The sequence below is a fragment of the Ornithodoros turicata genome, chromosome 3, assembly GCF_037126465.1.
Source record: "Ornithodoros turicata isolate Travis chromosome 3, ASM3712646v1, whole genome shotgun sequence".
In the NCBI taxonomy this organism is placed as follows: domain Eukaryota; kingdom Metazoa; phylum Arthropoda; class Arachnida; order Ixodida; family Argasidae; genus Ornithodoros; species Ornithodoros turicata.
The window spans coordinates 69,328,781-69,354,573 of NC_088203.1; the positions used below are offsets into that span (position 1 = coordinate 69,328,781).

The 25,793-nt window shown below is 43.3% G+C and overlaps 1 protein-coding gene across 1 annotated transcript in view; it reads right to left on the reverse strand.

Moving 5' to 3' along the window:
* Positions 1-24,223, reverse strand: part of LOC135388576 (integrator complex subunit 14-like) — a 59,735-nt gene extending 35,512 nt beyond the window's left edge. The window contains exons 1-5 of the mRNA XM_064618196.1: positions 23,898-24,223; positions 18,849-19,019; positions 16,231-16,491; positions 12,229-12,475; positions 7,909-8,053 (exon numbers count right to left, since the gene is read on the reverse strand). Of these exons, the coding sequence (XP_064474266.1) occupies positions 7,909-8,053; positions 12,229-12,475; positions 16,231-16,491; positions 18,849-19,019; positions 23,898-24,059 (986 nt within the window). The 5' untranslated portion in view covers positions 24,060-24,223. The remainder of the gene's footprint in view (positions 1-7,908; positions 8,054-12,228; positions 12,476-16,230; positions 16,492-18,848; positions 19,020-23,897) is intronic.
* Between the last annotated feature and the right edge of the window lie 1,570 nt (positions 24,224-25,793).

Here is a 25,793-nt window from a genome sequence, read left to right on the forward strand (position 1 = left end):
GGACAGCGTCCAACATCGTTATACGAGTACTCAGAACCGCGGTCTCCATCGCTATACGCGGGTCGTTTCCTCATAGAACCAATGCATATTTTGACGGTAAAATCATGAACCATCGTTTTACGAGGGATATCGTTATACGCGATATCGCTATCCGCGGGTTTTACTGTATAAAGTTTTAGTCGACGGAGATTTGCTGTTGTTGTACAACCTTCATTGTACATTTCTTTTGTCTCACTTAGCATGCCTGAAGAAATGTCCTGATCTTCATCAAGATGACAGGTCATTGTTTGATCTGCAGCATCATTTTTCCTGTAATCTTTTCACCAACAGAGAATACAAAAGTGAACAAATGGTAAAATACAACTAGCTTGTTAAATTCAAAAGAGAAAGACGAAATTGTTTATACTTCTCTTGTTTATTTTGTTGCAGGTTTTACAACTCTATCAAGTACGTCAAAACATCAGAGAGCAGGAAGTCCTACTCTATTTCCTAAATCCCTGGACAATAAAAAAGAAAGATATAGTTTGAATTGTGACAAAATGTTGCTTCTGCTCTTATATTATATTTCAATTAAATGTTACGATGCATTTGTAGTGTACACTGAAGCCAGTTTCAATTTGCAGAGCTGCCAAAAGTACTTTACAAAAGTACAGCTCAGTTATAGTAACAGAGAACTTATGCAATAAATTATTTAGCCATTTTGGAGTACTATGCACTTCAATGGTTAACTTTGAACCCAGATCAAGGGTTAATAATAATTGAAGTCAGCCCTCAAGTCCTTCTTTACAAATGTTAGTTGGCGACGTGATAATGAATCAGTTACAAGTACTCCGTTTAGCAAAACAGAGTTAATTAAGTGGTAAATCCGAATCTTGGTTCAATTATTAGTTGACATTTGGAAACGTGGCCACTAAGAAGTACAGTAGAACCTCTTTATAGTAACTCCTCTTGTAGTAAAACTCTGCTTATAGTAAACGAGAACTGCGGTCCCGATAGAATCCCATAAATTCAGTGGCACACCTGATATAATAAAACTCCTGATCTAGTAAAATTTCATCATGGTCCCAGAGAGTTTACTACAAAGGGGTTCTACTGTATACTAAAAGGTTATGAACACAGTTCAGCTGAATGACACTGATGACAATTGTCTTACTTACTCCTCACATATACAAGTGGGACATGAGTATAACCTACAACTACATCTATGCCCACAGGTTACTTAACCCTCTAGGAACAAACTAGTAATTATAATATCGCGGTGGCTAGCGTTACAGGAGCGGTAATGGAAACAGCCAGTTGAAGTTACAGGAGTGACGTCACCGCGACACCAGCGCCGCAGCGCGACCGCGGCGTCGGGTCGGTCGGGTGGCGTGGCACGGTGTCAGGTGTCAGTTCACACGTCTTCCCCGTGGTCAGCGGCTGAATTATCCCACTGTTTACAAACGACAGCGGTAAACGAACGCCACGTGCTCTGTGTTTGTGTACCCGACCTACGGGCCGCTCGGAAACCGCTAGCGCCATGAAGCTAGGCGACAAGTTCAGAACTTTCAAAGAATTTAAAGAACGCCTGGAGATGTATTCGAAGCAGACGTTTACGCAGGTGTACACGCGCAGTTCGATGTCAGTCGCGGTAGCTCGCTCTTCAAAGGGTGTGAAAAAATACATAAACGAAAATTTATCTATGTACGAAGCGAAGTTCTGCTGCATTCACGGTGGAAGAAGGCACCAGAAGCGAGGAAAAGGGATGCGAAAAACAAGGTACGCAAATAGTTTATGATAGCGGTTGGGTTGAATACATGGTGTTTGGAGAGCACTCATTCCATGGGACTATATTACGGATTTCCTTTACAGCACATTCATCAAGGGCTGCCCATTTCTTATCGAGGGCCGAGTGTCTACAGACGGCGAATTCTTCGAAGTTGTGGCGATGAATGAGTCCCAGGCAAGCCACGAGACCTCGGAGGTGAATAGTTTGTAGAATGCAACCCTTGCATTTTTTTCACACACGTGTTTTATACCTCAGGAAGTCTTTGCACATCTTCCACAAAACCGCAAACTGACAGAAGAAGTCCAGAGGGATGCCACACGGCTACTTGACCTAGGTTCAAATAAAAAGCGTGTCGCCCAAGCCCTCCAGGAGCAAACTGGTCAAGTCGTACTCTCGAAGGACCTTTCCAACCTCATGACATCACAAAAGGACCCAAGCCGGCATGATCTGAAGGCAACCGTGGAGTTTCTTCAAGACATATACAGTATGTGCATTGTCTTTGTGTGTGCATGTTGACAAAGCTGCCTATCCCTCAGGCATATGCTGTGTTGCTTTGGCACTATAAGTTTTCATTTCTTTTCTTTTAGAGTCAGACTGCCACATCTTGACCAGCGGTGACGAGTTTCGTGGCCTGATTGTTTGCACACCGGACATGAAGCGGTCAATGGATTTTTATCCAGAATATATCGGCATTGACGGCACCTACAAGCTTCTAGATATCCGGACGCCAGTTTTCATCATCCACAATGTTGATGGAAATGGGAACACCGATACTGTCTGTGTGGCTCTTGTGGTGCATGAGGATGCAGAGACATTGGACTGGCTTCTCTCAACATTCAAACGACTGAATGCTTCTGCTTCACAAACCCGCTGTGTGATGGCAGACAAGGACCTCCTTGAGCGGCATGTGCTGAAGGAACATTTTCCCGATGCCAGTGTTCTTGTCTGTGCATACCATACTTTGCGCACTTTTAACAGGGAGATTACGACCCTGAAGATGAGCATTTCCACTAGGCTACGAGAGGAAATCCTCGAAGTGTTGCAGGCCATGGTAATGGCGAAGTCTGAAGAAAGGTTCACTGAACTAGAAGATCAATTTTACAAACTTGCACCACCAAGTGTCACTGATTACTACAACAAGAACTGGAAGCCCATAAAGTGTGAATGGTACATAGGCCCACAGTTTATGCAAGGATCATTTAATAATACGACAAATAACCGCCTTGAAAACTTCAATGGACAGCTGAAGAAGATGATGGGTACGAAAAACTCACTCAAGGACTTTTTTTGTGCAGCTGTTTAAGCTGCTGGGTGCACTGAAAATTGAGCACACACACAGTTACTATTATGCCCTTTCTAAGAGCCAAACAGACCTGTGTGACTGGAGCACTGCCCTCCAGCAGTATTATCATGCTGTAACACCGTATGCATTTGAGCACATCATGAAGCAGCACATGCTCTCTGAGAATGTCAAGCTCCCGGGCCACATCGATGGCACGTACATGTACAAAAGTGGTACTGGCACCATATTCAGGCTCACCACGGAGGAGTGCCAGCGCACAGGCTACATTTCGATGCGTCTTCCTTGCAAACATATTTTTGCTGCACGCAGTGATCAAGGCGAAGAGGCGTTTGCTGAACATCTTGTAGACAACAGGTGGAGACGCAACTACTACCACAACGACTACAAGCAGTGTGGACAGACAGCGACTCAGCCAGAGCCAGAACTTCCAAGTATCACACGTTGCTCAAGATCCCACAAGATTCAAATGACGCAAGAAGAGAAATTCAAGAAGGCCTTCCAGTATGGCAAGCGCCTAAGCCAACTTGCTTCAGAAGGGACGGGAGATCATTTCCTGGCATGTCTCTTTCTCCTAGTTTCCATAGCAAATGCATGGGAGAATGGACAGGATGTTTGTCTCACTGTGAGACAAAATGGTATGGATGAGAGTGCCTCACACAGGTGTGTCTGCTTTACATCAAACTGATTCAACAGCAGCTTCAGCATGCGTACCTTTGTACTGCCATGAGGAATGCGACACAGCTTCTTTCATTTCTACTGATAGGGTACGTAGCCCATCAAAAGGCACAAGGCCACATGCTAAACCATGTTTTTTTTTGTGTGCATCTTCATGCAGATCCTGTGAGCTGCCTGGCACTGCTCTGTCTGACCCACCAACAACAACGGCGGCGGTGGCTACTGTTGGGCCGGCAAGGTATGGATATCCCCTTCCTTTTTGTATGGTACTTGCACATATGAACAGCTGCTTAAATGTGTAAATGTGTCTCTTCTTAGGTCACGTGAGCTGCTTGACACTGCTGTGTCTCACTCACCAACAACAACAACGGCGGCGGCTACTGTTGGGCCGGCAAGGTATGGATATCCCCTTCCTTTTTGTATGGTACTTGCACATATGAACAGCTGCTTAAATGTGTAAATGTGTCTCTTCTTAGGTCACGTGAGCTGCTTGACACTGCTGTGTCTCACTCACCAACAACAACAACGGCGGCGGCTACTGTTGGGCCGGCAAGGTATGGATATCCCCTTCCTTTTTGTATGGTACTTGCACATATGAACAGCTGCTTAAATGTGTAAATGTGTCTCTTCTTAGGTCACGTGAGCTGCTTGACACTGCTGTGTCTCACCCACCAACAACAACAACGGCGGCGGCTACTGTTGGGCCGGCAAGGTATGGATATCCCTTTCCTTTTTGTATGGTACTTGCACATATGAACAGCTGCTTAAATGTGTAAATGTGTCTCTTCTCAGGACACATGAGCTGTCTGGCACAACTGATGTGACCACAAAGCTCAGAGACATAAAGATGCCTACCAGAGTAAAAGTTCGTGGTTGTATGAAGGGTACTTCAAAAACTGTCATCGGCATCCCGGCAAAACGGAGAAAACTAGGCCTTCACAAACATGCATCTCCTGGCCCGCAGGCACCTGGAGTGCCAGAAGAGAACAATAAAGCACACCAAATGTCTAATCAGTGCAACTCTTCCTCTGAAGCACGTTGCACAAATAGTAGGAAACCGTGCCCACAGAGGTTCTTCAGCTTACCCCTGACCACACAACAACTCAAAATGTTGGAGTGGTTTGTTTCACAAGCAAGAGCAAAGGACGCGTTGTCCAAACAGACTTTGATAGGTAAGTATATCTCAGCCTTCTCTGCTTTTTACTGTGTAGCTAACGTGGTTGTCGTTCGTTAACACATTTCTCATCTTTAATATTTACAGAAGAAGAAGATGTAGAAGTCTTTCCGAGCCGGGTGTCCGAAGCGGCCCTTGATGACGCAGTTGACCTCAATATCACTTCGAAGTTTTTTACACCTGATGCTTGGGCTGCTGTCTGTAACGTTGTGCATACCAAGAGATGCAGTATGACATGGAAAACTGGAAATGCAATTTGTGTAGGGAAATTCTGGATGATGAATCTATTTCATGCGACTCATGCCTGCTCTGGTATGACATTATTTGTGCCCGTCCATCTAAAACAAGCCTCACAAGTGCAGCTCCATGGTTTTGTGAGAAGTGCAACAGAAAATAAATTGTCCTGATTGTTCTTGTATCCCTGGCTCCCATTGTATTCTGGCTCCCATCCCTATACAGATAGACAGTTTACTGCAACAAAGTTAGTGCAAGATGGGGCAACTTGAAGACAGGGGACAAGTTGAGGTCACTTCAGTTCTTTGCAAAGTGTAACATCAGGGTGGGGAGAGTTGATGCCTTTGCTTGGAATTGGAAATTTTGTAAGACCCTGGACAGTACACAATAAATGGATCCAGCGTCCTATGTGCAGGGTGTCCTTGGACAGAGTTCATGTTAGAGTGTCTTGCTTGCCTTTCTTCACATGTCGGAGGTTGGCGTGCCTGAATCTGGATAGCGTTAAGCCTGTCATCAACTTTCCCACAAGGGGGACCGTTTCTCAAGTGTTTTGGGATACTGTTACAGAATTGTCATAACATTAGGGGGATTATTCTGGCTGCTATAGTTACTGCTAACATTGACAATGTAACCATATCACTCGCGACGCATTTGTTTGGCGTCAAATAAATGTCTTCACACATTATGGTGCTGCCCAAGAGCTGGGGTGAAGAGTGGCTAGTGTGTCAAATTGCGTCGGCATAGCTCTGGCTGTCAGCTGTAACCACGGTCCGCACAGTTAGGCACTAATCTGCAGAAAAGCATACACACACTGCTATCAACGGCTACAAGCACGCTTCACGACAGTATTGACGTCATGGCAAGCAACCGGAGATTACGTCTTAATTTGCTTTTAGATTCACAAGTACAACCCAAATGCGGGCCCGTGGTGTAACCACGGCTCTAACTTCTACTTTCTATAACCACGGCGTCAACTACAAACGCTGCGGCGCTTTTGTCGCCAGTCACATCACTTATGTAACTGTAGCTGGCCGTTAATGTTACCGCTGCTGTAACTTTAACAGGCTGCAAGCGTTACCGGCGTTACCGCACTTTGGAAACAGAGCTACTACTTGGAAACCGACCCGCCGCCGTCGCGCTGCGGCGCTGGTGTCGCCGGTGACGTCACTCCTGTAACTTCAACTGGCTGTTTCCGTTACCGCTCCTGTAACGCTAGCCACCGCGTTATAATATGCTGTGACAGCAAAGAAAAAGCAATGAGGAAAACTTGCAGCAAACGAGAAATGAAAATATGCTGACAACATTTCTACAGGTCAGCGCACTGATGGGAAAGCATCCCTAATAGCATGCATGACGCAGATCGAGATCCAGTGGAGTATTTTCTATTGTATTTTCTCGGAGCACCCCATATCCTTGTGAATGGCCGACAGGTGGTATAACGGAATTTCCTGCAGAAATAAGGGTTTTCCGTCCAGTTTGCCGTTCAAGTAGCGCGTAAAGACCACACAGCGCTGCCGTGTACGTTGCCATGCTCTTCGGTTTCTCGGATGTATGTAAAAGACACTTGCAGTACTTCGGTGTCAAGGCACAGTATTTCGAAATATTCGTTAGTTCTAGTGATGCAATCGTCTGTCTGCTTTTCACACGCATTCTCTACCTCTCGGCAGCAAAAACCGTAGTATCCATCCGTAGTATCCGTCGGTTTGCGTTTCACACATGAACATCTGCACGACGAAAAAACAGCGCTTGTTTCGGCTTACACAAGTGCTTCTCCCTGATACATGGAAATTTCACAAAGCAGTCCATGTTCACGGCACGGTGAGCTACTGCTGAGGACGAATGTGACTCCGATCAATCTCTGGACGAGGAATCTTCTGCTGCGAAGAACACACTTTCCAGCACGCTAACGCACGAACAACAGTTCTGTGTGAGCGACAGTTCTCGAATGCGGAATTCCAGCGCACTCATGTTCAAGAGGCTCGACATTCTCGACGTAGAAAGTGGTCACAAATGCCCACTGCCATTTTCGTTTTCGCCAGATTAGCGCCCGGAAGTGCGCGTATTACATGCGTCCTCGACAGATGGCGCGGGGTAATGCAATTGTTGACAGACTGCTCGGTTTCCTACTAGGTCCGTAGACATGCGATTATGGAAAATTCAATTACAGAAAAACTACAGCGACTTCAGCGGAGTTCTTTGATATTTGAACTTTTGAAGGTTCAAGCTTTTCGCTGAACATAAAGTTTCGATAGGTTTATATTCACTTTTCGGTCCCTTTAATGCCAGAAAAATTACACTAAAGGCATGGGCTACAAAATGGAAACTTTTAGTGCAAAAGTCACATATTCTAAATTTTACACAAATATTCCATATTCGATTCGGTATTCGGAATTTCTTCTCCCATTCGATTCGATATTCGATTCGACTTAAAATATTCGGATTCACACACCCCTACATAACAGTTTTGTTCGTGGATGTTGTGGAACCACATACCAACCAACAGTAATAAATACATGAATAGAGACAGGAATAATACAACATAATCTTGGCTTTTGCTAGAATATACTGTGCTCTGTTCAAAATGCCTACGGCTTTAGCGACCTCACCCTTAGGAAAACAAACGTGGTTTGTCCATGAGAGTTTCTCTTCAATAATTACACCCAGGAACCGTAATGACTGTACTCTCTCGACAACACATTTTTCGGAGGTAAGCCCCGCCTCAAAGGGAAGCTGCTTTGATGTAGGTGAACTCACGCTAGCTGGCAGATGGCCACCATTCCTTCCACTTTGAGGCTGCCATGAAGAAGCACGCAGAAGGAAGGTTGTTTGCCTTCGTCATTTGCTCCATCTTCCTCCTCAGCTTCAATCTTGACTGTTGACGTTGAATCCTCTTCAACAGCTGCAAGCAACGTGACTGCATGAACACTGTTGTTCTTATGTTGAAAGGGGAGGTGTATATTGGCAAATGAAGTGAATACTGTATTTGCTCGCATATTGGACGCACTCGTGTATTGAACTCACCCCAACTTGAGTGCCAAAATATTGGTACTTTTTTGTTCCCCGCACATTAAACACACCCTGATATTAGTAGCACAGCGGGATCGTCTCGCGCAGCGCTATACAGAGCGTAGACACATATCTACAGAAAAGCACTGAGAAACTATCTTCCTCAGCATAACACATGTAATGTTCAGGAAAAGTATTTGTGCACTGAACATCCAACACAGTGATGTATGCTTTGAAATGTTCTCTGTGGAGAACTTCCAAGGGCTTTCTGTATGGAAAGAGAAAAAGGAAAGAACCCTATTCATCTTTTCCAATATCTTTCCAAAGATGCGGAAGGCTACTTTTCACTCCTCTTGTCATGGTCAACATGTGTCGACATAACAGTAATTGTGTTGTCATCCTCGACAGTTTTTGTAGTTCCCTAGTTTCAGGAGTTTTAGTAATATGAGTCCTAGTCAGTGGCTCTCTTGCTTTTTAGCATTTCTTTCTCTGGACAGCAAGATTCATGCCGAAAAATGCAACCAATCAAGGACAACGTGCAACACATTTTATAGGTTTGTCACTGTACTAAATTTCTAACGGCAGTACAAGTATGCAAGTTAAGACAGCTGACACGTTTTTCATGAGCCTGTTTTCTTTAAATTCCTTTCACCAGTCGTCGAATGAAATACAAATGAATGGAATGTGAAGCCGCAGGTTCTCAGAGGTAAATCTGTGGACATATGTTAGCTGCACTACCACACATATACTATTCAAACACACTGCAAAACTGTTTACACTGCCTATATGGGTAGAAATCCAGCGAACTGCTAGAGAAGTACGAAGGGAGTTGCCTCAGGACAGGAGCCGCCAATATTTCGAACAGAGACTGTTCGAAATACCGGCGGCTCCTGTCCTGAGGCAACTCCCTTCGTGTTTACACTGCCTGTGCTTACAAGTGTCATACCCATGCAACAAAGCGCATTGAGCAGGCAAACACAACAGGAGATCAAGCAGGCTTCCTTAGCAGAGAAGAAAAATACAGAACGCACATTTCTTCCGGTATACAGATTCCACTCTTTTTTATATTTGTCACTGCGGTTGTGTGTTTCAAGCAAAATGTACCGAGACCTAAGGCTAATGTTGGAATATAATTGTTTAATCACAAGTAGGACCATGCCACAGTCATTTATATTGATGGTCTCTGTGTAAGTACTCCGATCTCACTTCCAAATGTCCAGCTACGATATTTTCCATGCTGGACACAACTTGTATTGAACGTATCAATATATCAAACACATGGAATACATGAATAGATGTATATGGATGAAATGGACATTTTGAAATGTGTGAATACAAAACTCTTCACCTAGTTTAATCCGACAGTATGACAGGGTTGACTTTTGGCGTTTACAAATGTGACCATTTGAACACATGCATCGTAGGTACAGAGGGTAAGGTGCTGTGCTGTATGGTCTAACATTACATTAAAATTGCTAAGATCCTGGTGCGGGGAATGTAAAGAGGTGGACAACATACAGCACTGACTGACAGGCCAAAGATATATTTTGGTCACATCAGCTCGCTTAAGTACCTGACTCTCCCCAAGCTTCACAACTTCTATTGGCTGACACGGAGCCATGACATTGGCTTCTTTTAGTTCCCCCAAATTGGGGGTTATCGGTTTTAATCCCCCTCTGACCGCTCTTTGTAGGATTTCTATGACATCTTTAATAGACTTAGTTTGTTAGACAAGAACTTAGTTTATATACACATTGTTGTGCGTCAAACCTTGAACCCTTTTGCACAGCTGTATAACCACCAGTGTTAGACAATGCAAGAACTACAGCAAAGTGGTTCCATACTTATTGCACTGTTCTGTCCTTGTGCTGTGAGGCAGGAGTTTCTGGGATGATACGGGAGTTTTTTCTTTTACTCCGATTAGCTCGATCGAAGATAAAAAGCTGGAGGGAAAGATTATGCAGGCTAGGAATAAAATATTCAAGCAAGGACAGCAAAAAAGAAAAAAAAGCTTGCTTGCAAAAAAAGGAATGATATGGCAGTGTTTCTGATCAGAACCCCTTCAAACACACACCCTTCTTTTTTATCTTTCGTGTTATTTTTTAAAACCTACTTTGTCATTCATAAAGCACTTGCTGGACGTCTACTGTACACTGGAGATTTCTGTTCACCATTTTGTGATTCCAGCGTTTCTTTGTGAACTTGTGAACTTTCACACATTTTTCAGTGTTCTAAGTAACACACCTGAATACGCAACACAATTTACGCATCATTTTTCAAGCATTGATACCGGCAATGCATCCAGAAACACAGTGAAACCCAAAGCTGACTGCATACAAAAGCGTGCGCATGCTGCACCGGATCATGCCAAATCCACACTAGGGCTCCGCCGCAGCGCCACCTATAGTTCAATCTCTCGGCTACTAGAACTGTCATGCACGATGAATGTTACCTGGATGCTTTCCCTAGATTGAGTACTACCACCTTAAGAGCTATAGGGACTGTGCGACAAACTGGTGGCGCCGCGATGATCCTCCGGAGAAAGTACCTTGCGTGATAGCCGCCGGGTAGCCAGCTTTGTTTACATGTGAAGTGCGGGCATCTTTTTTTGCCATAGCATCGCTAACTGTGCCAGCACCTAAAAGAACTCTTCATTAGGGACCAGATGCTTCATTTCTCGTGATTTCTACGCTTCCAATACCACCGAGGTCACTAGACTCGCAGCGAATAGCGTTTGTGACACATGTTCGGCCATTGCATGAGGTGTGCACAACATGAGCGAATATATTCTATTTCTTTTGTTCTAGTTTCGATGAAACTGAATGAGGACCTGCAAAATGATCACTGATTTACAGTTGCCACTTTTGTGACGGTGAAACGCCGCTCGATACTGTATCACCGCCAAATGCACCGACCAAACGGCAACCTATTTCGAGATAATGATTGAGGTGTTTCATCACCAGTGCCCAGAGCCGATATTGCTCCCGGTTTGACGAGTCTCACAGTGAGAACAGAAGTTCTACGTTGTCCAAAAGGTTTGGTATTTACTCACCGACTATTTCACAGCTTTCGACCCGCAAGCCTACAGCGGTAGCCGAGGTAAAAACTCATATACTTTCATCTTTGGGGACCTCTTTAGCGTTATTGTATCTGAAGATACTGGAAAAACTGCAGTACAAGTTCAGGCAATAAGTTGTGACCCCACGTGTTTATTTGTATGGATAAAACGGACGCATGATGTAAATTTCAGTTACGAAGCTATGTGTGTGCAAAGGTGACGAAAGGAATACAAGGCTCAGTCAAAAACATGATATTACAAATGGCTGGAGTCAGAGGAATACACATATATAGCCTTTGCTAGCAAGCCAGGATTTTGTGAGGAGTCAAATATAACCATCCTCTCAACGTATCACTTACAGACCGGACAGATGCGAGTGGCTGTTCTCCTTCTGTACTGTTAGATGCATTATAAATACGGTGGTTGCTTCGGTGCAGTTTGTCTCCGTTCTCTTCGTTCGCGCCCCAGAAAGGTTCCACATTATTTGGACTTAGAAAATTAGCCCTTCTAATTATGGCGGTCGCCACGCAAGCTACGGTTCCACTTGAGAATGCATAGAACGAGCGGTGTGGTATCACTATCACGTCGGATACGTTCAAGACCGCCACAGGCGGCGCTGTCACGACGGAGCAGCACGCCCCCTTTAGGTGTCGCACGGTCCCTATAGTTCTTTGTTCCACGCACTGCTGCAAGTCAACGTCTAAAAAATACTACCAACGAGCCCCTCATCCTACTCTGTTATCACCTGTGTGTATCTTCTTATACTGTGGTTGAAACTGACATCAGACATGACGATATAGCTCTTGCTGTGAACTAAGTTCTGCACCAGTCCAATATCACTTTGATTGAACTGTCAACAGCCTTGTCACACGAAAATATTTGTTTAGCCTTTCCAACCGCACCATAAAACATGTAAGAAGTGTTTCAAACATAATTTATTTAATTACTTCATTTGTTTGTCATTTCCATTATCTCACTGATGGATGAGTTACTAATCATGTGCTACTTACTTGGTTTGTGCAATGCCACAGGCAAAACCAGATGACGTGAAAGTGTTGGCGGGTTAGCAACATCAGCAATGTCCAAGAATCCACAGATTTCTATGCTCTCACTCATTGCAGCAGTTGTCCATTCAAAGTCTCCAGCCTTATGAAATGGCTCAGGTGGAGGGCACAGAATCACGTTGGATGATAGGTTGCCGCAGCGAAGGACTCCATGGAACGATGCGTAATAAGTTTCTGCCAGACTTAAGAAAAGCTGTAAAAGGGGGAAGTTAGTATAACCAACCTGACCAACTTTGCAAGGTGTAGTTTGATGAGTGACACTTTGTCCCAAGTTATTGCAAATAAATGTAAAAGACGGTTATATTTGCTATCTATGTGAACCCACATTCGAAGTTACAGCAAATGGGGTAAGGAGGCAAAAGAGAACTGAATGCAGTGACCCATTCAGCTCTGACATCACTGCAGGCATCTGTGTCAGCACAAAAGAAGTCGCACAAGTGGTTGCAGCACAAGAGAGGTCATGTGCTTACATTCACGACCTACTACAGTCGCCAACCAATTTTTTGGACATCACAGCGTGAACGCACGACAATGCATGGCAGCAAGGATTGCACCTATAGACAGGGTTGCATTAACTACGTCCTTGTCGCTGCCATTGTTTCTACCTGTTTTCTTTACGTTGTCAGCGCCTAAGATGATACAGTAAAAGCTCGTTAATTCACACCTCATTAATTCGAATTTCTGGATAATTTGAACGAGTCATCATGGTCCCGCCATGCTCCCATATACATCAATGTATAAGGTAGCCCGTTAATACACACTCAAATCGGCTTTGCTACGGATAATTCGAACTGCGCGCCCTCAACCGCGCACTGCTGCTGGCAGCTTTCCAATGTTCAAACTGCGCATCACAATCGAAAAAGACTTTTTCTTTGGCTCTCCCCGGCTCTTCGCGGCTTGGCGATTGGTTGAGCACCAGTCTAGTTGACCCTCTCATGCTTTCTCCCAATCAGCAGACGCCACCAAATTCCATCTTCTCCTCCTCTCCCCTTCTTTCGGGAAGGCCGTTTGTCTTTTTTCGGAATCTTGCCCGCGTTGCTGTCATTGTTTCACGCGCACAATGTCGGCTATTAGTTCACGAGGGAAGTATTGAGTGTGGCGGTAGTGCTCACTGCGTTGCACATGCTGGTGTGCGCGTGAGAACAGGTCAGTCCAGCAATGATTGCAAACTGTTTTCGCCACTGTGGATTTGTTGCCCCAAGTTGCGCAAGTGTGGATGAAAACAGCCTACAGGAGTCCGACCTCAAGGCAGAAGAGACAGTTCCTGCACCCGTGCGTGACGTGCTCCAAGATGCTTGCTTCGCAGACTTCATTGACACAAGCAGTTCCACAGCGGTCTGCGGTACTTTAACAGACGAGACTACAATTGTGGAGATCTCCGTCGGAGAGAAACCCCCATAAGATGCACCTGCGGACAGCAACGCAGATGAGGAAGGGGAGAAGTTGCCAGTGCGGCCATTAAAAATGGAGGTGCACCGAACTTCGCACACCTTTTCTTCAGCTTTGAGGAAGGTCAAGACTAAGCACTACGGCATGTGCGTGCAAACAAAGCTTGATCGTGCTTTGTTTAACAGTCAAAGGCAAAAGTCAATAACTGATTTATTTCACAAATAAATTTTTTGACTGTTCCTCATGCACTCGTGGCTGCACGTGTCTGTTTCTTTGTTTTTCATTAGTTCGAACTTCGTTTAATTCGAACTTTTTTTGCGTCCCCGCGGGACTCGGATTAACGAGCTTTTACCGATGAATTTGTTTCTTTGCCTCTACTAAACGTATAGCATCTAACGTTTATCGTAGTAACATCATTAGTATCCTCACTTGAAGTTGAGGTCAGCATTTCAGTATTTCGGATACTCAAAGATTGTACTCGTAGTCGAACACACGCGTATTAAAAGATAAGTTCTTGCAACATGTCTGAAGCGGAGCATTCAGTTTTGGTCACACGCAAATAAGCTCTGCCTTCCCGCACATGCACTTCTACACATGCGTCATGTTGGGAATGACGAATAAGCTTCGTTGCCCTCATGTCGTAGAAGCACTATGAAATATTGGACATGTGAGTACATTTTCAGCCGTATTTCTGGTGCTTGTGAGATAGTAAATCCCAAAAACCATGCAGGTTTGAAGAAAGATGAGTATGAATAAGGAAGCATGTCTTCTGAAGAACTATCTGAATGATTGGACGTGGAAATAATTGGCTCTATGGGGCATTGACGGTACAACAGTTTTGTCAGAAGAATTGGGAAGTCCTAATTTTTGGAGTCCGAATTATCGATCGGAGACTGTACTAGTACTAGAGACCTGGACATGTGCAAAGCTCCCAGAACTGGGGTTGTAGTTCTGGCTGTCACCACTCACTAACACGCGATTTGCAGAAAATGCGGCAGTGTATGGTGGGCCGTAAGCACGTTGACGACGAAAAGGGTAGTGCGTGAATAGCAAGCAACAGGCTGTGTAGCAGGGGAATGACAGTGGCAATGACATAATCATATAATAATAATGTAATGTAATGTGATGTAATAATGTAATATTGCACGTGCCATTTCTTTCCCCGATAATGCTAAGTAGCGGCCACTAGCGTAACTATTTGGTGATACGTCTCTTCCATAGGCGATTGCTGTATGTCGAGTTCTGTATACTTTGGGACCGCTCAACTCTAAAGAGACCTGTAATTGGCTTACGTGGGCTCATGACGGCTCCGAGTTACAATGTAGTGCGCCTGCACGCTTCAAACTGTTGCTTGTACATTGTCGTGAAAACACCCGTCAGAGATAATGTACTACAGCATATTTGCATTCTTTTAAAGCAAACTCGTAAAATACTCGCGCTAACAAAACATGTAGACCAGCTTTCCCATCTGCTGGGCGGCCACCATCATATCTGAGCCCCATTCTTATTGTCCAGACCACAATCTCCACTGGCGCAGATACATCTCTGTGCCTGCAGCTCTTGTGTTGTCTCTGAGTATAGTATAGTAGTAGATCATGCTTACAATTACCTATGGGAATTATCACAGCTCTCAACCCTCTAACATCAAAGCTTGACATATATGTGTGTTGGAAGGGTTATATCTTGTCAAGTACAACACGTACAAAAATAATTATTTTTCCTCAACATTCTGGCATGCAGTAGTACAATGTCAGCGTCATGTAATCAACCACATCTATAAAAGTGTCACAACCCCTTCAAAGCAAAGTGGGCTACAGCACGACACGGTACGTATTGATACATATTGTCGGAGGGACTGCAAAAAAGCTGAGTTTGGGATGCATAAGCTGGTATATTTTTTTGCCTCTCCCAAGAGCATGACATCCTTATGGGAGGGGGCAATGATTTGTAAGAGAGATATCAACATCTATTGATATCACAAAAAAGTGAACACTATGTGTGTTGCATGTTCTAATGGACTGAAATTCTTTTTCGAGTACGATTGGAATGGTCAACTAACGTTCAGGTGGTTAATGGTCCATGCCTTGATCAACACGACACAAGGTCACACAGGCCCGGTTTCACCAACACCTGTTAACTTTAAACCAAGATCAAGCGTCCCTTAAACTTGGAGTTAGCAGTCAATTCTTTTTCAATAACATTAGTTAGTGATACAAGGTGAATTAACGCTAGCTAACGTTTGAGAAAGAAGTTTGAGTCGTAATTTCAAGTTAAGGGACACTTGATCATGGATCAACTCTTAATCGGCGTTTGTGAAACTGGCCCAAAAATGTGTTGGCACTGTTCGTACCTTGCTTGAATGATCATCATCACTCGCATTCATAGTGTCTACATAGTGTAACCGTCTTTCTTTCTTTTACTGAACCCGGCCTGCTTAAATGCTTATTTTGCTGTACTATAGTCTCTCTTTTTGAGTCTGTCTACAATGTTCCAGCTTGGGTTTCTTGATGCATTTTTGCAACCTTCAGTTGAACATCTCATCGTTTGAGACAAGAATACCTGCTGCACGTTTTTCAGCGTCAGAGGCCCTTCAGGGGAAAACACCTGCCCTCCACCACCGTTGAGGTCCACCAACCGTTGGTAAAATGGAAGAGATGTTTTGAGTGTCGGACTTCCAGGGTTTGCAAGGCACACAACGTGCAGCTTTGATTGAAATGGCAGTGGCAGCGGGAAAGAGTCTTCATTAGCTGAAAGCGAGCCATGGGCTTTGTGTAGTGATGCACTTCCCACTCCAAGTGACCCATCCGTAATGAGAATGACCTAAAAGTCAGAAACACTCAATGCACACTAATTCTCACAGCTCCGAAGAACAACTGTAAAGTACTCTTAGGCCCAGTTTCACCAATGCTGGTTAACTTTGAACCGAGATCAAGGATTGCTAAAACTTCAAGTTAACACTCAATTCCTTTTTACAAATGTTAGCTGGTGACGTGATGAATGTGTGAGTGACAATAACTCCCTATAGTGAAGCAGAACTCAGCGTAAAATTCACGTAATGGGACCGTTGACGTCAGTTCAAACGTTAATCGGTGTCGATGACACTGGGCCTTGGAAAGGAGCACACAATCCAAGAGTTCCTGGTAATTATAATGCACCACAGTCCTTTCAAAAATATACGTGGGGAATACAGGCGTGAGCAACCATCCACATACGCAGGACGTGTGTGTTATTGATAAGACTGCATTATTGCTGCAACTGTTATGAGATACTTCCAATGAATGGAAGAGCAGGAATATGCTAGCTAGCGTAATTCAACAAAGAAATTATCATAACAGAATGAAGAACAGTAACATGTAGTGGAAATTTACTTCCATGTTACTCTTCAAAGATTAGGCAGACCTCTGTGTGCTGGCTGTTTGCGAGATAAAGGTTGGAAAGAACTAGCTGCTAGACTGACCGTGACCATATAATAGAGTGATAAAAGGTAATGAAAAAGGTATTGTGATAAAAGGTAAAGGTAGCAATTTTTCGTATGTAGGGCACAAGCGTTACACGACAGGGGCGGATTGCAACATATAAATGTAATTCCTCACGTGAACTTTTTAGTTGAAAGATACAAAAAAGTATGTTTAGGAATGAAAAGCTTAAAGTAACAGACATGCCATTCAGTCAAGTAGATAACATACTCTGCAAACAATTTATGTCAGCGAAAAATGGTGCCTAAGACAAATACATATGTACTGCACCATTCAGAACCCAACTTCTGCTCCAACAAGCCGAATTGTGCTGGTATGATGACGATGCGATGACAGAAACAGAACAAGGATGTGCTAACTATTACAGTGTGTGGAATATGAAGACTGCTCCTGCCCACTTGGTGTGGCTTACTTTCACAAAGTTACCTGAAGAAGGACAGAATACCTATAAAAGTAACTATTTATATATACTCAAATGTTGCCATATCAGAACTGGGTATACTAGACATACATCAGGTGCAGCAAAGCTGCTTCAGCATCTTTTTGAGATGAAAACGTCTCGTCGGGTTATGTCTGTATCAACTTTGGGGGGTAAATAGCGGGTTATATTTTGCTTCAATAATTCGGGTGTACTCGGGCTGAACTGAACCTGATTCAACCTGATCTGGTTGAGTCTAATTGAATCAGGTGTAAATCTCCGGTTTACTCGGCATAATACAAATGACACACCAGTAGACACAAAGTATCAAGATTTAGTCTATGCAGCAGGGTCCCTGTTTTGACAGTTTGTATAAGCATACTTATGCATTTTGAACACAGTTACCAAAGTATGTGCTAGTTGTAATGACTTGAGATCCCCCTGGCCCAGCAGTTTCTGGAGAAATATCAAGTTAATCCCTGTTTTTGCTTATTTGAATGGGGGGGGATACCTAGATAGTATTGCCTAGATACCCTTCACTTCTTTGCTTGCGGAGTGACGTCACACCGCTGGAGCTTCTGCGGCCGCAAAGGCAGCGCTGATGTTTAAGATTCATTTAGTTATTATCTAAGCACTTTTGGAACGAAAAAAAATAGTCAGGTAGATTGTTGGATTAGTTTCATAGATGGGTTTTCGGATATGACCGTCCCTTTAACCTACACGGTCATTCACACAATATGTACACATCTTGTCTGCAGCAATAAAAGAGACATTTGCTTACCTTCCTAGAACTTTGCACACTGATAGTGGATTTCTTTCTGTTTAGTACTTTTCCATACATTCTTGTGAGGCAGAAGTACTTGGACCCTCTTCATTTGATGGATCTATTGCAGCCACATAATGCTGTTATCTGTTTTGTTACTTCGGTGTCCATGCTATGACACCTAGATGGCATAAAGTAGCAACCTTCATTGTGGATCACTTCTGGTTTCACTGTTACATTGCGTCACCAACGAGTCATGTTATCAGAAGAGAAAACAAGCACTGCCTCGTATCAATAGATCATCAAAATACTGGGAATGCTATGCACATAACCTTTTACTACCACGTTACTGCAGTACCTGAAAAAATTTAATGAAATTAAAAAGAAAGACACTACCAGTGTGCAAAGTCAGTCAGGACACTGTCAAGTGATTTTATTGTTGTGAGCAGGATGTGCATGTCTCAGATGAATCACTGTGTAGCTGACTCTCTTGAGCAGTAATGCAATTGCGGGATCATACCTGACATGGCATGCTTGAACCCCATTCGTCGAGCACCACTTGCCTGGCACCCTCAAGTCCAATTTGGAGGTTAGTACGATCATGACATTCCACCTTTAGCAAGCCGCTTTTGAGGAGCTCGAAGTCTCTTGTGAAAGGAACTACTAGTTCCCAAAGGGACGAAAAAATGACCTAGAAAGAAAATGAAATGTTTCAAAAATTTTGTGTACAGGAGAGAGAGTCAGGTCTGAAGCTATAGCTTGCAGCAGAATGTAAATTTAGGAGCAAGGTACGTGGGAACCATTGCACCAATGATTTCACGCAGGCTATGCATTCCTAGTGCATTGTGTTTTGGGGTTTGATGTTTCTTGAAAATCAGTGGGTAAAAATCGGGTTGTATTTCAGGAACTGGTAAAACTGGGTAAAATCTGGTGATATCAGGTTAAAACAAAGAAAGAGCGAGTCTCACATTTTGGATAAACACAATAAGTAGAACAACTATGCTGAATGTCCGGTGCTTAAAGGGGTTGCTACTGGTCATCCCGCATTACCCAGATAAATGTAAAAGATGGTTCTTTGCACCGATGTGAACCTGCACTTTAAGTTTCACAGCAAAGAGGGTAATAGAAGCGCAGACAAAAAAAGCAGTTTCAAAGTTGTACCAAAACAATGAGGTGAATGATGCCGTATAAGAATTCCAACGTTGTACATAGACTGAAGGTGGACTGGCACATCTAATGATATTTATTGAAGATAGATTTAGATACATTGAAGTACACATAATACCGACATTGCTCAGAGATTATATGGAAATGTATATTTGTTTACAGATGGACTTCCTATTGCATGATTGTGTCATGGCTAAAAAGTCATGTCTGTTCTTACTAATATAGTACAGGGTGTCCATATAATAATCTTTACAACTGTCTCCGTTCTTTCTGCAGTCTTTGCGTGCCTTGCGCTGGTAAAACTCTGAAAGAAGCTTTGAAAGTGTACTGCTTTGCAATTGAATGGCTCTCTGCGTACTGCGACGTTAGAAAACTGACGTAGTAGTCTCCAGCTCTTAAGAAGATATTACAGTCATACTAAAAGTGATAAAAAAAAAAAACAGTGCGAGGGGACAATGAAAGAGACAAAGAAACACAACTGATTAACTTTCTGGTAACCTAGGTGCTGCCCGGCAGTTCTGGAATGTTCGACAGGAGAAGGAATGGAGAGGATATTTTTGTATTATAAGGGGGATGCTTCACAAATAAAAGTCTTCGGTTGGCAGTACAGTGCTGTGTCCTTTGTCCCTTTCATTGTTCCCTCACACTGGGGGTTTTGATCGTTTGTAGTATGGATCACCAACCTGCATGAATTTTAACTTTATTTTATTACAGCAATGTCTCGATTATCCGGACACCTCGGGAGTCATTCCTTTTTGTCCCGATAACAAATTTCCGGATAACCAAACCAAGCAAGCTTTGGGAAAAACCCGAAAAATTTGGGAGACCTCTTTATAGTTCCAGAAAAGGAAACAATAAAAAGATTGTTACTACATGGGGAGTGAGCTGCTTGAAATTAGTAGGCTCGCGTGTGACAAAATTTCATTCGCAGCCACGGCACCCACTGCGTCATCCTGCTTTTCAAGGGTAAAGTATCAGAATGTTGGAGCCACGCACTTGTTTTTGCCTTTTTTTAAATGTCTTTGGCATAGGCCAAAAGACAGGTGATGCTTTCGAGCGGCCTGAACATTGACGTTCACATGTGGATTTTTTGCACCCGGTGGATACTAAGGCTCCTGTATGAAGATAGAGGGCACCTCTTCCGCTTATCGTCTACCATCTCTACCGTGTGCCCGCACACACCAAAAGGGGGTGCCTCTGAAGAAAGGGGAGTCAAACAGTACAGAATGCCCCGGTGAGAAGTGACCAGTTTTTGGAACAATACGAACACAGCACACGCCAGGGACATAGGACGTTGACACTTTACCAGATAAGAGAATCAGAATGACCGAGGTCCTGGAAGATTGGTGCCCCTACTTGCTGTACAGATACAAATAACGAATTCTGGATAACGCGAGACAAAATTCAATGGTAGCAGTTTCGTTCCCGGTAATGTAGTCCCGAAAATGAGTTTTCCGGGTACCTGAACTCCGGATGAGAGAGACATGACTGTATTTCTATTTTCCTTATTTTTTTCAACCCTCAAATTTTTGCTTACATCATCACTGCAAAGAGTCATTCAACTGGCAGCAACCAGTGTAATAAAATTATGCTCTGGTCCGCCTTGTGTCATCAGTTGCATTTCCTGACTGAAATTTTCTGGTCAGGATAAACTAAGCTCGCCGTGCAAATGTGGGGTTTTTAGTTACTATAATTAGTTATTTATAAATTTATAATTATTTATAAATAACTAGTAACTAACTCAATATTTGGTCAAAAACTAGCAAGATGATGAAGTCAATGTTGTACCACATGCATAATTCGTGGAAGCTGTCGAAGCTCAAGATTTGTATCGCACACTGTTATGATAGAACACCCACAGAGGATGCCCACCTCTACGCTAGCCCCGATGAAATCAAGCAGGGTCAAATTCTGTGCACGCAGTATAGGATTCGGTATCAACTTCAACAGAAAATGTTCTCTTCCCCATTACAATCGCTCCTCTCCTGAAACGAAAACCGATTGGCAGAACAGTGCGACCGTGCGACCGAACAGTGCGACCGATGGCAGAACAGTGCAGTCCTCCGTAGCAGACGACAAAATCCATCATTTTGTCCATGTTATCACAAAGATTTGGGTGCTCGAAGTGGAAAACTTGCTTGAATTATGATCATTGAGAAGAGAGACACAACCTGACACCATTCTCAAGTGCATCCTCACTATAGGAAAATTTCAATGAGCATTCCAGTGTTCTTCCCATACAGCTCCATCTGTTGATAGCCAAAAATACAAAACTGTGAATAAATTCAACCAAGTGTTGCGCTCGAATAAAAAAGGTGTTAGTCAATGCAGGATCAGCCACAGTATCTGTACTATGCAAAGGGGAACTAAAATGCAAAAACAATTTATTACCAAATCAAAGTCTGTGTTTCAATTAGTATAATGCAGAGTTCGAGGCAACTCGTTACAAGTAACTCGTTACTATAACTAAGTTACTTTTTTTGGTAACTTGTAACTTAACTCGCTACTTTTGCGCCGTGGCAACTTTCAGAGGAACTCGTTCCTTTCTCAGGTAACTTTGCCAAAGTAACTTAAGCTAAGTTCCAAGTTACTTTTAATTCGCTTTTTGCTCATGTCCACATATTTTCTTGCTTTCTCTCTGGTTCTTTCATGGCATTTTATACCATAAAACATGATATTCAATCAATGACAGTATTCTATTCAGGAAGTAAGAACCGCTGCCATTGAAATGGAGCTGAACCATTATGCACCCACAGGGAGTAAGATGCAAAGCGTTCGAATTGTTGGGCATTAACGAAAATGATCTAAGCGTGTTGCACTCCGCTGCAGGCAACTCAAGGTCTAACTCAACTGCTCACGCGCACTGCACCTGTGTGGTGCTATTTGGTGTCCAAAGTAACTTGGAAGTAACTCATTCTGTTTTTTAAGTAACTCCGTAACAGCGAGTTACATTTCATGCTGAAGAACTTTTTTATTAACTTAGTTACATTTTGCACACTGTAAATTAACTCGTAACGAGTTATTTTGTTTGAGTTCTGTAACTTCTTGATCTATGATATAATGCAAGCAAAATTAGTTTACACAGCGCTGCTGTTTAGAAGAAAAACTCAATGAAAACAGAACCGTCTTTGGCAGAAACAAAAGAATCCTCAGGAAGCAAAGATGGGCGGCATCCAACCAGACAGCAGGAGAAGTGTGCGCATGCCTGTCGTGTGCGTGTGGATTTGGAACCAATTCAGTTGTAGTATTGTGTACACGCGCGGCATGATGCACATTGCTGCATCTTTCAATGCCAGTTTATTGAATTGTGGTCCGCAACAGTAATCACAAATGTTCTAGTCACAACTGTGTTATATTCGCGTCGTAGTGGCACTATGTTCTCCGCCGGAACTGCTCCATGGCATTGCACGAGCGTACACACGCAGCATGGGCTATCGGGCATGGGGCTAGCGTGTAACGTAATTTGAAATGAACTTGTGCCCTTAAAAACAACATAAAATAATTTACTGCACTTGTGTGCTGCTATATGGTTCTATGCACCTTGTACTTTGCAAGCTGACATACTTTGCACTTTGCATGCTGATATGCTTTGCACCATAGATTTTGCCACTAGAGTTATTCCTGTTATCTTTGAGTCTGTGGCTGTCTGGAAAAAGTGAGGCATCGGATGTGTCAAAACTCATCTCTACTGGGTGCACATGATAACATGCATGTACAGCAGCAGGCACAGCCTGATGTGCCGAATTCCTCAGGTTACTTATCCTCCTGGATTGGGAGTGAGCTGCATGAACTCGCATTCATTTGGATTTTAGTTGGTGAGGTTCGTGGGTGAAGTTACATCTCCAGAGTGAATGGAGCAAGATGAGGCTATATGAGTGTGTGTTGCAATAGGAATATAGTTGCATGTATGCACAAACATATTCCTCTTTTTTAAGTCACAACCACACTGTTGCAAATTGGTGACATATGCAAGAATTTGACAAATGTACCGGATCGCTTGAGAACTCGATCTTCGACTAAATCACAAAAAGCCGTAGTTTCCCCAAGATGCAAGCTGAGCTTGCACTTTCTTTGCACAATGATGCTCATACAAGAAAAACTGCGATGCAGGTGTGAGAATGAAACAAAATTACTTTTGCGGTACTGAGTGAGCATATTGCTTCCCTGCTTTCGGTTCTTTTTTTTTTTTTTTTTTTTTCAGCCTCACTTCTTGACAGGGATAAGTGACGCCAACAAAACGAATCCTTCTGATGGTTTTTCAATTTGTTGGATTTGTTGATGTTTTTCTTCTCGTCTCCATTCTCGGACTTCTCGTTCTAGATCTTTGTCACCAGCTCACTTGCTTTTTGATCATTCTTTCAGTAACAGAGCATTGTCGACTCTTAAGAGATCTGTCGCTCACCAGAGAAGAGAATTCCAACTTGCAGTGTTGATTCAAATGGTCCAAGAGCGTATTTATGCCATGAATGGCCAAGTTGCGAACTTGAAACGGTTCTGTGCTGTCCGGCGTATTGACGGGACGGCACATTGAAAGAGAAACATCAAGCACTAGCACCGTTGGCATTATGGTTCGCTACTTCCGAGCAGTGTTCCTCGCTTTTGTTTTGAAAGTTGAGACAACGTTTGTTGAGATTACATTCCAATCTTATGCAATGCACCGGAATACATTGTAGAGACACGGTTTCACCGGGGACGCCGGAGAAAAAGGGGAGGCGCTAGATCCTGAGGGGTATCATTCGTTGTGTTCGTACGCCTCGGCGGCGGTGGCTATGAATGTAGTGCCCTGGTCAGCGCATGAAGACATCAATTGTTCTCCGTCGTCGGTTTCGCGCTGTCGAAGGTGGACGTGTGTGTGTTGTGCTTCTTGTTTCATGCTTATTACCACATGGAGGTAAGTAATTTTAGTTCCTTGATGTTTGTACTCCCGAATTTTTAGTGAAACATTCGCGCCCTGTTTCAGCTGTGGTGAAATCAGTTAAATAGGTTCAATATCAGAAGATTTACCGTCAACAGTGCCGAATGATACTACGATCAAAATTGGACAATCAAAAAACGTATATCTGTTCTCATATAGTCTTCGATAGCTTATAAATAGCCTCAGTGAGTGATTTAACGTGTGTTACAGTTCGAATTTAGCGCTCAAAACCCTGCAGTCAAGCAGCAGTTACGAATGATACCCCTCAGGTTTTAAGCTCCGATCAAGTTGCAACAACCGAACGACGTTTTCCTGTTCTCGTGCAGCTTTCGATAGCTTATAAAAGCCTCAGTGAGTGATTTAATGTGTGATACAGTTAGAATTTAGGGCTCAAACCCCTGCAGTGAAGCAGCAATTACGAATGATACCCCTCAGGTTTTAAGCTCCGATCAAGTTGCAACAACCGTACGACGTTTTCCTGTTCTCGTACAGCTTTCGATAGCTTATAAAAGCCTCAGTGAGTGATTTAACGTGTAATACACTTCGAATTTAGCGCTCAAAACCCTGCAGTCAAGCAGCAGTTACGAATGATACCCCTCAGGTTTTAAGCTCCGATCAAGTTGCAACAACCGTACGACGTTTTCCTGTTCTCGTACAGCTTTCGATAGCTTATAAAAGCCTCAGTGAGTGATTTAACGTGTAATACACTTCGAATTTAGCGCTCAAAACCCTGCAGTCAAGCAGCAGTTACGAATGATACCCCTCAGGTTTTAAGCTCCGATCAAGTTGCAACAACCGTACGACGTTTTCCTGTTCTCGTACAGCTTTCGATAGCTTATAAAAGCCTCAGTGAGTGATTTAACGTGTAATACACTTCGAATTTAGCGCTCAAAACCCTGCAGTCAAGCAGCAGTTACGAATGATACCCCTCAGGTTTTAAGCTCCGATCAAGTTGCAACAACCGTACGACGTTTTCCTGTTCTCGTGCAGCTTTCGATAGCTTATAAAAGCCTCAGTTAGTGATTTAACGTGTGATACAGTTAGAATTTAGGGCTCAAACCCCTGCAGTGAAGCAGCAATTACGAATGATACCCCTCAGGTTTTAAGCTCCGATCAAGTTGCAACAACCGAACGACGTTTTCCTGTTCTCGTACAGCTTTCGATAGCTTATAAAAGCCTCAGTGAGTGATTTAACGTGTAATACACTTCGAATTTAGCGCTCAAAACCCTGCAGTCAAGCAGCAGTTACGAATGATACCCCTCAGGTTTTAAGCTCCGATCAAGTTGCAACAACCGTACGACGTTTTCCTGTTCTCGTGCAGCTTTCGATAGCTTATAAAAGCCTCAGTTAGTGATTTAACGTGTGATACAGTTAGAATTTAG